At 41.6% G+C, this 13,711-nt stretch overlaps 1 protein-coding gene across 4 annotated transcripts in view; it reads right to left on the bottom strand.

Annotated features, from left to right (window-relative positions):
- AP3B1 (adaptor related protein complex 3 subunit beta 1) overlaps positions 1–13,711 on the bottom strand; it is a 290,480-nt gene that overhangs the window by 143,740 nt on the left and 133,029 nt on the right. For all 4 annotated transcript variants that reach the window (XM_067569102.1, XM_067569101.1, XM_067569103.1 and 1 more), the window contains exons 8-11: positions 11,264–11,422; positions 8,137–8,234; positions 5,550–5,604; positions 5,391–5,462 (exon numbers count right to left, since the gene is read on the bottom strand). In XM_067569102.1, the coding sequence (XP_067425203.1) occupies positions 5,391–5,462; positions 5,550–5,604; positions 8,137–8,234; positions 11,264–11,422 (384 nt within the window). The remainder of the gene's footprint in view (positions 1–5,390; positions 5,463–5,549; positions 5,605–8,136; positions 8,235–11,263; positions 11,423–13,711) is intronic.

Genomic DNA, 13,711 nt, shown 5'->3' on the forward strand with positions numbered 1-13,711 from the left:
AACCGCTGCAGACAGTGCCTGGTTGTTTTAGTCGGGCAGAGGTGCAGGCGAACAATGATGGCGGACATCAACTCAAAGCATGACTGGGGCAGGAAAGCTCTGGCTTGGGAAGCATCCAGGACCGCCCTGATGAACTCTATCTGCTGCACCAGGGTAAATGTGGACTTCTGCTTGTTCATTAGCAGGCCCAGCCAGCAGCAGGTAGCACATGTCAGATTTATGCTGTTCTGGATCTGGGCCCTGGACCTGCTCTGATTAGCCAATCATCCAGGTAGGGAAAAATTTGGACCCCCTTGCACCTCAAGTGCCCCGCCACTACCGCCATACATTTTGTAAACATCGTTTGGACCGAGGAAAGGGCAAAAGGCAACACTGCCACCTGGTAGTGGGAGCCAGCCCCACGAAATGGAGAAAACATCTGTGGCTGGGGCAGACAGAAACGTGGAAGTATGCGTCCTTTAAGTTGAGGGCGGCATACCAGTCTCCTGGATCCAGGGAGGGAATGATGGAGGCAAGGGAGACCATGCAAAATTTCAATCTCTTGAGATATTTGCTGAGATGACGCAGGTCTAGTATAGGCCTTAGCCCCCCTTTTGCTTTGGGGATGAGGAAGTACCTTGAGTAAAAACCTTTTCCCCTCATATCCAGTGGAACCCCTTCTACAGCCCCCAGGTTGAGGGCATAGCCTGCCAAAACTATGCCAAGGATCCAGCAGTCCAAAATGACCTTGGCCCATTGGGACTGGAAGGGAGCTAGGCGGTTCAAAAAGGGACGGGGGGATCCAGAGAACAGGCTGAAACACCGTCCTCGGGTGCATCTTCAAAATGACTGCCCTTTATTACTGGATTGGCAAGACGACCCTTGCTGGGGGGCTGAAGAGGATCCTGGCATTTGTCAACGTCTCCTACACCCCCTATTTCTGTCCCTTTGTCTGTAGGGCATGAACCACTGTGGCTGGTATCTCTGCTGTTTCTGGCCCTGAGGACGGAACTGGCACCTAGAGGCCTGGGGCGTATAAAGACCCAAGGAGCGGAACATGTCCCGAGTCTTTCAGACCATGCAATTTCACATCCATCAGGTCCAAAAACAAGGCCAACCCGTCAAAATGGAGGTCCTGGATGGACTGTTGGACCTCCTGGGACAGATCCGAGGATTACAGCCATGAGCAGCTGTGCATGCAGATGGCGGAGGCCATGGCTCTGCCCGCCGAGTCTGCTGTGTTTGAAGATGCCTGCAGCGCTGCTCTGGCCACCATAATACACTCTTCCAGGATGGTGCTAAAGTCCAGCGCCTGGTCCTGGGGCAAAGCATCCGCAAAGTGCTTTAGAGAGTCCCAGAAACTGAAATTGTACCTGCCCAGTAGAGCCTGCTGATCGGCAATTTGAAGCCATAGGCTTGCCGTCGAATAAACCTCTCCCCCGAACAGGCCCAATTTCTTGTTGTCTTTATTTTTGGGCATGGGACTAGGCTGTCCCTGCCTATCCTGCTGGTTGGCAGCATCTACCACCAGGGTACTGGGAGAGGGGTGGGTGAAAAAGGTACCCAAATCCTTTGGACAGGACATAATATTTCTTCTTGACCCCTTAGACCTGATAAAGATAATGAAGGCCCTGTGGCTGACACCTTCAATACCCTCTCATGCACAGGGAGGGCAACCCGGGCTGGAGCGGCCGCTGCCAGGACATTAAAAAGATTGTCTGACACCTCCTTCCGCTCCTGTGCCTCAAATCCCAAGTTGGAAGCCACCCTCTTGAGAAGCTCTTGATGCGCCCTGAAATCATCCAGGAGTGCCGATGGTCCTTGGGAGACCGCCTCATCTAGGGAAGAGGAGGACGACTGGAGGAGCATAGTGGGCAGTGGCATCCCTTCCCGCTGATGAGGGTCCCCAACAGAGGTCCCTTCCTGGGAGTTTGAATCGTCGTCTGAGGCCGAATGATGGTCCTTCTCCAGTGCCAGTGGTGCGCACTGCACCCCAGATGATCCGATCGACTGCGGACCTGACCCCACCAGAAACCCCGAAGGTTCCCAATATGGCCATTGGGGTGGCCACTGCCCCTGAGGCCATCCTGGGGCTGCCTGATGAGAGGGGTGTTCCGGCATCTTTTGCTGGTGGCAACAACTCTCCCGGTGGCCATCCTCTTGAGAGGACGCCACACTGTCAGATGACCATGGTGGGGCTGCATCGGAAGCTACTGCAGTACGGTGCCAAGTGGAAGGGGAGTGATGACCCAATCTGTGGGTGCTCCGGCACCCTGGAGAACGACATCTCGGTGTCGTCGATTGTGATGACGATGAGCCGTGGTGCCAGTGCCGGAACCGATGCCGATGTGGAGAATCATGCTCTGACCGTGAACTAGAATGCCCGGAACGGTGCCTGGGTACCGATGACTTACAGTGCAGAGTCTGCCTCTGGCAACCGGGTTCTGTGCTGCGCTGGTGTGGGTAAACTTCTCGGTACCGGGGAACAGGAGTGGTGCTGACTTCCTTCTGGGGAGCATCCTCTTGCAGGCAACCCAGTCAGGCGCCCCCTCCTGACACAAGTTTCGCCCGTGCCGGGGACTGCGACCGGTGCCGAGAGGGCAACTTCGCTCCGTGCTCCGCTCATGCAGGGTGCTTTGGCAACCGTGACGACTTTTCAGGGAGCAGCGCCGTCGACCCTTTCACTCAGAGTAACCAGGCTGTTGGAGGTCATCCCCCAGGCTCCAGGGATCACCTAAGCCAACCAGGGGATCCCAACACAGGCTTCCCCTGTGACACCGGCACCTTCTCTCTGGGCGGAGGTCGGGGTGGCATGGGCAAGGCCAACAAGGTCCGTGCCAGATGAAACGCCTCTGCTGTCCATGGCGCCAGCAGGTGCAGAAACGCCAGAAGTCGGGGGTGGCTCTCTGGTTGGAGACATAGGCTCCGGCGGTGGCAAGCGAGTCTCCACTCTCTGACCTCAGTGTGGCCCCGTGCTCGACCCCGCTTTCTTGGACTTTGCAGGGGAGCAGTCTCACTCTGCGTGCTGCTTTCGCTGCTTCTCCCTCAACAGAGAAGAAGTAGTCTGGTGCCAGTGCCAGCAGCATGCTCTGCACCAATGCCATGTTCAGTACCAAGGTAGAAAAGGTTGGTGCAGAGGCCAGGTCTGAGTGCTGCCTCCATTAGTGAGGCTTTCAAGCAGATCTTTGTCTTTTGGGGTTTGAGATCTGAAAGCCTTACAAACCTTGCATTTTTCCTTATGATGAGCTTCCCCCAGGCACTTCAGGCAACTATCATGGGGGTCGCTCAGTGGAAAGGCCTTCCCACAGGAGGCACATGGTTTGAAGTCCAGTGACTGGGGCATGCCCCACTCCCAGCAAAGTCCCAGCCGGAACTATCGTAAGCGACTGACTACCACTATTAGCAACACTTAAGGACTAATCTACCTAACTAAGACAAACAACAAACGATTAAGGAGAACAAAAGGGATTGAGAACACTTGCAATGCAAATCATAGCAGTTCCAGCAACCATCACAGGTGGAAAGAAGGAACTGAGGGGGCATAGGGACGGCAGTGCCTCATATACTGCAGCTCCAGCACTCCAGGTACTGCTAAAGGGAAAGACGTTCCAGTAACCGTGCACGGAGACGCGCACATACCTACAAAGGAATGGACATGAGCAAGCACCAGAAGAAGAAAATAAGTTTTGGCTAATGGTTTGGTTCTGAACAGACCAACATAAATGCAGGTGTCCAACTTAAAGTGAGAGGTTTGACAGGCCTGCATACTTGAGCACTTGAGTTTTAGGAGTAAGTTTTGAACATTAAGGTTTTTTTAAACTGATGTGTAAAACAATTTAGTAGTGATTCACCTTTTTTGAAACACTACATATTGCATTTAGTCATAAGGGTTAACGTTTTTTCATCTTCGTAAAACTTGACAAAAATTTAACCACCACCTCATAAATAATGACAAAACTGTCAGAGCAGAATGTCAGATATCCATCACAAATATGGTGGAATAAAGGAGATATTTTTTGTTTCAATGTAAGCTGTTAATTACAACATAAGACTGATATACCAGGAATAACATGGAACTAGTATGTACCAGCAGTCCCAATAATAAAATGTACTTTCCAGAAAGCGTACAGTAACATTTACTCCCAAAATAATTATTTTCTCCATTCTCCTGCTCTGATGTAGCAGTTTGGTCAGACCTATGGGATTTCAACAAAGATGTGAGACTTGCAGGGTTAAGCCCTCCTCTCCATTTAAAACACAGTTATTCCCAGCCTGGCAGCCACCTCCTACTTCTTTGTCATCTTCCTTTGCCTCCTGAGAGTGATTTGATTCTGTACATAAGTGTCCCTGATTCCTCCCATTTCCCAGCAATTTGTTCTAAAATGAGGCAACAAAGCCTTTCCCCCCTTCCATTTCAATATTGGAGTGGGTCAGAGAAGCCTTAAGTCCTCAGTTCACCAATTTAAACAAACATTAGCTTCCTCCATAAGCCCTAAACATACAATTACAAGTAAGTAGTAAATGTATTTGAATTTATTCTCTAGTCTGTCCCCCTAAATCAGGACCTGTGCAACCACCTAATGAAGGACTATGGGAGTACTGAGTTAAGGAAACTCATCTACTGTTCTCTCAAACCTCTGGGCTTCAGTAAAACCCCTGCTGACGAAAAAATTACAAAAGCTGGTTATGAAAAGGAGCCAAAAATATTTTCTATTCCAGTCACAATTTTTTTATTTACTTATTTATTTTAAAGCTGGAAAAACTAAAACAGCAAAGTTAAGTGACTGTCCCTGAAGAGCCAGGGATAGAGTCCAGATCTAAAAATAGAACTCAAGAGTTCCAGATCAGACCATGTTTCTCTCTACATGTACATATGCGTACATGAAAAGACGCAAATAATATCATCACTATATACTCCACATCCTAAATTTGAGTCCTAAATTTCGTGGCCATCTCTGTACAGAAAAGTGAAGTTCTGGACAATACTAAACCTGATCTCTTTTCCCAAGTCTTTCTCATGCACACTGTATGACTGTCTCAAATGTCCTGACTTTTAACATGGGAATAATAATACTTTTCCCCCATTGTAAAGCATGGACATCTTGAGATGAAAAGCAAAGCATATTGGCCAATTATATCAGAGTAACCAAGTGGACATATTCAGACAGGAAGAGAGCCACTGCTGCCTTACACAATATCCCCACTTAGCATGTTCAGTTAGCTTGATGTACCCGGATGTCACCTATTTGCATATTCCAAATGCCATCTGCAGAAATCAGACTGAGAAAAGGGGAGTGGTTCAGAGACGTGTTTCACAGCAGTCAAAAAGTACGTTACTTTCCTGTTAAAATACTAACTCATCAGTACATACGTGAAATAGACATCTATTAATTACATATTATAACACACACCTTTGATGTTTTGATCATCGTTGGATCAGTTGACCTAACATAGAAACTCTTCAGGTAAGGTTCAAACATGCCCTGAAATATAAAAGCCATTTAAGAAATAGTTGTGTATGCTTAATTTTAAGTTAAAGTATAATCTAGAAAATGTTAAGCAAGGTATACCTTTCTTTGGATTGACATAGTTGCAATATTCTGCAGAACAATATACTGCACTTCCCTAGAAATAAAAGAGTACTGTTGAATATATTTCTCAAAATTACACATATGGAGAACAGTATATTAAAAGCAAACAAAAATTCAGATTAAAAAGATGCATTTACAGGTACTGCTGAAAGGTTTTTAGCTGACTTTTCAATAAATATCTATTAATATGCTTTCTATGCATATAAGCTTCCATGTATAAATATACCAAAGAAACAAGAAAAAGTTGAGGCGTGACACCTAACAGTTTTATAGCAAGATGCAGCACAAAATTAGGACTATTACTTTTAAAAAGGAGACAAGGTCGGTGAAGTAATCTCTTATTGGACCAACTTCTGCTTATGAGAGACAAGCTTTCAAGCTTACATAGAGCTCCTCTTCAAGTCAGAGCTCTGTGTAAGCTCAAAAGCTTCTCTCTCTCACCAACAGAATTTGGTACAATAAAAGATATTACCTCACCTACCTTGTCTCTCTAATATCCTGGACGAACACAGCTCAAACACTGCAAACGTTTAAAAGGAAAATAGAACATCTCAATGTAATGATGCAACCTTTGTTTGATACATTATGTCTTTCCTCCAACTAAAAAAAAAAATTTTAAAAAATCAATGATTTATTTAGGAAATTTGCAAGCTGGCATTGCAAGAGATAGCAAACCAGAAACTCAAGAAGGTACAATATATCTCAAGATAGTGAGGCTAAAAAGAAAATGCTTACTCTGTCTACACTACAGAAACTGCTGTGTTAGACAACCATTAGGTTTCATCTAATATTTATGCTGCAAATGTGGAATGGACAAAACTTGGCAACTAAGAGGTGTTTTAAAAGGAGTTTTCCAAGGATAATTCTCGAAAAGTGAGTGGTTTGGAGTGTATGCTGCTATTCCCAAGCACCTGTCAGAGGGCTGTGTGCATATTTTGGTAAACTGTAGACCACTACAGTTAAATTTAAAAATCTATCTAGCACAAATATATAACATTAAAAAGATGTGTAGAATATTTTGACCATGAGCCTCTTGGTTTAAGAGGCTCAAAAAGTGTGGACAAATGAGAAATTTGGATGCTAATCTAAATCTTTGGAATGAGGAAATTCAGGATCTACAAAAAACTTATTAAGACCTGAACTTGAACACTTTTGGCCCTGTAATTTTCTGAATCGGGTATTCTTGAACATTGTCATATCATGAATCAGTTCTTACAAGATAAGTTGTCTCACTGACCACTTCCTCTCCCATCACAATTGCACAACTTCCCTTTGGCAAGTACAGTACTTGCTTACATGGAAAAGTGATGTTAGGAAACATTTTTACCTATCTTCATGTTATTTAGTCGATGGAAACAGGGAGAAAACCCAGTATTACACATGACCAGCCAGATGTCTATGAACCATTATCAAATGTTCCTCAGAACCCCAGTGGCACATGAGAGACTATTGAGACCCCAGGGCATTGTTGGACCAAACGGCAGAAGTTCTTTTAAAATGCAGCACATTAAACGGCTCGTTAGCAAAACAACCTCAAATAGACAGACCGGCACCAACTAAAGCATGGACAACCCATTCACTAAACACACAAGACCAGATTAATAAGGCCATCCCGAGATACCAATTGTAGTGACAGCAGAAATAAAGAACTTTCAGTCTGTTAGGTATGGACACAAAATTAGCAATGTGCAAAAAGCAGCAGCATGGTTTGGGAATTTGAATACAGGCTTGCACATTAACTGGAGCTCTGCAAGTTAAGTTATCTGTACATATGCTGTGCTGTTTTGTCTGCCTTTGTTAAAAGAGAATGGGAACTGCATTGGATCATAAATAAAACACACTAAGATGATGGTCTCACTTTTCTCCAAATTTAAATAGGTCCCATTCCAGGAAATTCAGTTTTTTCTTTAATTGTTTAAAAGATGAGAAGGAACTGGAGAGGCAGTCAGTCCACCCTGCCATTGGAAGCACAAAGTGAGCCAGAACGCATGTGCAGTTCAACGGACACTACTTTTAAATTCTCCAGTTCCAGACATACAGTGCGTGCATGCATAACCCAAAGTGAAATACAACAGTGACTCGAAGAAGTAGTCTAGGTTGAATTCCTAACACTTCCTGTCTGGGTTTCTTTACCTCTCGGCGGTGGCTGTTATCACCACCTACCTCACAGTGGGGTGTCAAGAAACTAAAGAATTATAAAGTATTATTATAATTTCCAACAGTTCAATGTAAGCCCAAACTAACTTTTTTTCACTGCTTCATATGTATATACCCAGGAGCCAGCCATGTACATTTCCCAGAGTGCAACTGTCTAGGAGTGATGAAATGCTCATGGCTAGGGGTAGATCCTATAAATGGAGAGTCCTGAAAAAATATTCTATGTTTAGTGATATAAATCAGTGTTTACCCCAAGCTTGGAACTGTTTTGGTAGGTTTTTTACAAGCACCAGCTTAGACTCCACATTATAAACCTCAGTTTATGATATACAGTTACATGTAATTTAAAACTGAAAGGCAAACTGTTCAGCAACTTCTGTTTGAAGATTAACAAAAGAGTTTGACCTACCTATTGCTACGAAGTAAACGCACTAAGGATTTAGAAACAATGCCAGCCTCAGACTTCGGTGCCAAGTGCCAGTAAAGCTGTGCAACTGCCATCACCACCTGAAAATACAATGTTAACATGCAGAACAATCCACTACCTTAAAATAACTACACAATACATACCATGCTCTACTTTCAAGCTCCAAAGTTACACACTCACTACCTTGTACAAAGATTTAAATTGCTATTTCCGCATATATAGCTAAAGTTCTAATAATTAAACTGATATTTTTAACAAACCAGAACTTACAGCATTAACAGTACAAATAAATGAGAAAACTCCCATTCTTTAAATCTATATAAAGTTTGTGCTTTTTACTTTTATTAAATCTAGCTTCAGTAATAGCTGTTCATTAATTAGTTTTAAACAGTAATACCATCACTAAAAATCTTTTCCCATTACCATATTAATCAAACCATACAATGTCATTTGCATTTAATGTTGACCTACAAGTACCTAAAAAAAAAGCAACCTGTAGGGTTAGGTGCTTGTGATCCTAGTAACAAAAGTTTAGAGTGTAAGAACACACTACAACTGATTTTTAAAACTTAATAGGTCCTCCTCCTGGAAACAAAGCTAATGTTGTGACAATATTTTTTAAAAGGGTAGATGGGATTACTCTAGGTAACTATAGACCAGCCAGCCTAATATTTATTCTGAACAAAACTACGAAAAGGCTCATACAGGATGCAGTCTAGAAAGAATTAAAAGAATGAAAGCCACAAATTGAACATGAGCCAACAATGGGATTCTGTTGTAAAAAGGCTAATATTCTGGGGTGTAGTAACAGAAGTATCATATTTAAGACACAGAAGTAATTGTTCCACTCTACTTAGCACTGCTGAGGCCTCAGCTGGAGTACTGTGTCCAATGTTGGGCACCACTTTTTAAGAGAGATGTGGAAAAATTGGAGAGTGTGCAGAGGAGAGCAACAAAAAGTGACAGAAGGCTTAGAAAACCTGACCTATGAGGAAAGGTTTAAAAAACTGGGCGTGTTTAGTCTTGAGAAAGGAAGACTGAGGGACGACCTCATAAGAGTTTTCAAATATATTATTAATTGTTATAAAGAAGATGCTGATCAATTGTTCCTCACGTCCACTGAAGGTAGGACAAGAAATAATCCGCCACAAAGGACATTTAAGTTAAATATTAAGAAAAAAATTTTATACAGATAGTTAAGCACTGGAATAGATTCTCAAGGGAGGTTGTGGAATCCTTGTCAATGGAGGTTTTTAAGAACAGGTTAGACAAAAACACCTGTCAGGGATGGTTTAAATATATGTAGTCCTGTCTCAGAGCAGGGTGAATGGACTAAATGATCTTTCAAGGACCTTCCCAGCCCTTCATTTCTGTGATTCTATAAACACCAATCATCATGATTTTATGGTCTCGTCAAACAAACTTGACATTTCTGATGCAATTACAAATTCAATTGATAAAGGTAATTACATTGACATAATATTGTTTAGACTTCTGTAAGGCATTTGACTGACTTAGTGCCATAGTATATTTTGATTAAATAATAAACACTATACAAAATGAATGTAGCACATATTAAATGGACTAAAAACTGGCTAACAGATAGATCTTAAAAATTAAATGTAAATGGGGAATCATATAATGTATTACTAGAGAAGTCCCATAGGGATCTGTTCGTGGCACAAAGTATTCAATATCTTTAACAATGATACAAAATAATATTATATCATTGCTGGTAAAGTTTGCAAATGATGCAAAACTGGTGGAGTGGCAAATAATGAGAAAGACATTAAGTATTCGGAGTGGTGCAGATCACCTAGTAACCTGGGATCATTTGAATATGAGTTTTAATCCAGCCAAATGCAACCAAGAACATAGATCCCATCAGACAGATAACCAACGGAACATGACTTCGCAGAAGCTAAGAGACCTAATATAATCCTTGGATATATAAGCAAAGGAATATGGAGAAGAAGTAGAAAGGTGGTATTAGTGAGACCATTACCAGAATACCATTTTCAGTTCTAATGTCCACACTTTAAAGAGTCGTTGGCAAATTGGAAAGGATTAAAAAAAGAGCTACAAAAGATTTGAGGCTCAGAAAATAAGCTTTCAATAAGAGACCAAAGAAGCTCAATTTATTTAGTTAATCTAAGAAAAAGTTAAGAGAACATGGTCTATAAGCACCCATGCAAGAAAAGTTCTCTACTATCCAAAATCTTATCTAGATAAAGGTCCAATTGCTAAAGCTGAAGTTGGACAAATTCAGACCACAACTAAGCAACTGTAATTAGTTATTGGAACAATTTACCTAGTGATGTGGTCAACTCTCCATCACCTGAAGCCAGTCAATCAAGACTGGATGTCGTCTAATAGATCAGTTTTAATGAAAGCAGAAATTATGATGTTGGAGCAGCAATTAATGGGTGAAATTCCATGGCTTGTGTTACTCGAGAGATCAGACTAGATAATAAGAATGGTTTCTTTTGACCTTAAAGATTTGTGCATCTATGAAAAAAGTCAGATCACTTAATCTAGCTTCCAGAGATATGAAGTATGTACTAATCAGATGATGTCTTAGCCACCTTCAAAAGATCTGGGTGCTTAACTCCTTCAGGCTCCTTTGAAAATCCCCACCTCAGAGAAAAGTGCCATCTAATAAATCACGAGCACCTCCAGTTTTCCCTGAGAATCTTCATCTACATATTGCCAGGATTCGTCATACCAGAGCTTCTGAAAAATAATAAGCTAAACAACCTGAAGTGCTATGGCAGCAATCAGATACTGTATTGCCTAATTCTCCTCTTACTCTTAATATTTAGAGTAGGTAGCACATAATATGACTGTTCAGGACTTTGAGTATTAAATTACTTTCCCACTTTTAAGTGGATTGCAATTGAATACGGATTACTTTTAGTTAGCTACAGCGGAACTATTGTACTTGCCCACATGTGTAACTACACAATTCTACATGGTATCTTCTATGCATAGTAGGGGAGGGAGGAGGGGAATTCTACTCCTGTATTCCTGAATGGTTTAAAAGCTTGATTAAAACATTTTAGAAGAGTGGACACATAGCAGTTCAAGACACACAAAGTGTTTGTCATACAGCAGCATTCCGGCTTTGCAGCAAGGGCTTCGTATTTCTTATCAACAATCTATGGTCTGGATCCATAGCATATGGTTTCTTCACTTTCTGATCCTTTTCTTTCTGTTCTTCATCAGTCTCATAGAAATCCTTCTCATTGTACTCTTCCAGAACACCATCCTAAAAAAAACCAAAATATTTACATCAAAGACTTGAATCAACCAGTTTTATAAAAAAGCATTTACAACAAAATAATTTCAAATGAAAATGAATTTTACAATAGAGCTTTTTAAAAATAGCCTTTTCCCCTATTTTGCTCAGCCCACCAAGTTCAGAAGGTACAAACACATTTTCAACAACACACTATAAAGTGAAGTGTATTTGGAAATAAGTTCTCAATTACTGAGTGAAATTCCATAGCTGATGTTATGTAGGTGATTAGACTACAAGATCATAATGGTCACTTCTGGACTTCAAGTCTATGAATTGCAGCTGGCATTTCTGAAAATGAACATTAGCTTTTTAAACTTCATGGTATTTGAGGACGTGGGGCATTGATATTACAAAAGAAAGGTGAAAGGTGGTCCCAGTAATTTACCTACACAAATACAGACAACTACAGTCACACAGAGGAAGGATGGTCTTATGCTTAAGGCATTCCATTGGGACTAGGAAGATATGATTGGTGTTCCTTTTTTTGTCACACCAATAAAAGGATCAGGGCCCATTAGCTCCTGTGAAAAGGAACTTACTCAAGTATATACAGTTTCTCTCAGTCAGTGATAATCCAATCTCAAAAACAAAGGAGTGATCCTCTGAGATGTCACAAACAGTGTTTAGAGTAAGTAACCAACAGACTTTCCACGTCGTCTTACAATATGTAAACACTGAGAACTATTGTAAGTGAATATACATATTTAATTTTTCAGGCCAGACTCAACCCAACCTTTTTTTTTGCACCCACAACTAATGTCACTATTAATGTTTAACTACCAGATTGCACCCACATCGCAGACAGACATAAAAAATGGCATTAAATCAGCAGTCATACAACATCATTACTAACTCTCCTCCGTCTATCAGAGTCAACAATTTCTCCATGAATCAATATTTAATAGACTAGAGTTTTAGGATCTAAATTTATCTTCCAAAAACCAGATATTCCAATTCAACCTGTTGACCAGTCAGCTAAATCTTTCCTGTAGTACTCTAGCAATAGGGAATACTGTTCCTTAATATAGGGTTTGGTTTTTTTTTAAATTAACTATTGATAAAGTAGTTTCTCTCTACAAGGAACTAATGGGGAGTTAAGGGCATGAAGTCAAGCACTCAGCACTTCATAAGATTGGGCCCAATTCATTGTTGTCCCATACTTTGTGTTGTCATTAACACCAGAACAAAGAAGAAGTAAAAATGCTCCCTAATTATGGTAGCATTTTTACACACGCTTCACTCTGGTATAAATGACAACACAAGGTGTGGGACAAATACAAATTATACCAACATCTCTAATATAAATTAACCAGGATACCCATACTATTTCTACCAGGATTTTATTCCCTTTAAAACTATTCCTTAAGAAGCTATCTAGATATTTATATTAAATTACCATCATAGAGTTCCATGAAAATATAAGTAAAACCTGAATTTTTTTTTTGTTTGGAAAGAAACAGCTCTCCTATGACAAAAAAATGAGAGAAATATATAAAAAGTTGGCAAAAAAACTTTTAAAGCTCATCTTCCACTTTTTCAAAAAGTAATTTTATCCTCCATTTTGTAGTATATTTGATATTTATAGGACTACACTTTAACTGAAAACATTTGATATTTAAGCAATTTACTGAATTCGAATTCCATGGGTCGAATTTCCAGCAGTGGAGGCAGAGCGCAAAGTAAATCAACGCCATTGGCCTCCAGGAGTGGCCTCCATAATGCCCCGTTGTGACCGCTCCTGACCTTCACGTTCTGCTGTAACATGGCCACATAAATAGGAAATAGCTCCTCCTCTCAAACTCCGGGAAATTCTGAAGTTCCATTTCTGGTTTTGACAGCGTGGAGAGAGCTTTGTAGCTGAACTTTGTAGCTGAACTGTAGCTCATGGCGACTGCATGGCCCAAACACACTCCAGCATGGAGTTGATCAGAGGTCTCAGATCTCATCCATCTGTAGGGCAAAGAGTCTGTTCTGGCTCAGCTCTGAGCCAGCAAAAGAAATTTAGATATCTACGAGAAGATATCTTGCAGCATGTTGGAGAAGGGGCACAACAGGGACGCACAGCAATGCCGCATTAAGATCAAAGAGCTGAGGCAGGATTATCAGAAAACTAGGGAAGCTAATGAAACCTCTCTATAACCGATGGAAGGGCCCCTTGCTTACCATGCCTGTAACGCCAGTCCGACCCTTCCGAGATATTCAGAACGGAATGCAGCTCTGGCTTAGCCTTCTGCACTTGCTGAGCCTGTTATTCAA

Source organism: Emydura macquarii, unplaced genomic scaffold (genome assembly GCF_026122565.2).
Source record: "Emydura macquarii macquarii isolate MOO-44397 ecotype Brisbane River unplaced genomic scaffold, CSIRO-AGI_Emac_v2 contig_2897, whole genome shotgun sequence".
Taxonomy (NCBI): Eukaryota; Metazoa; Chordata; order Testudines; family Chelidae; genus Emydura; species Emydura macquarii.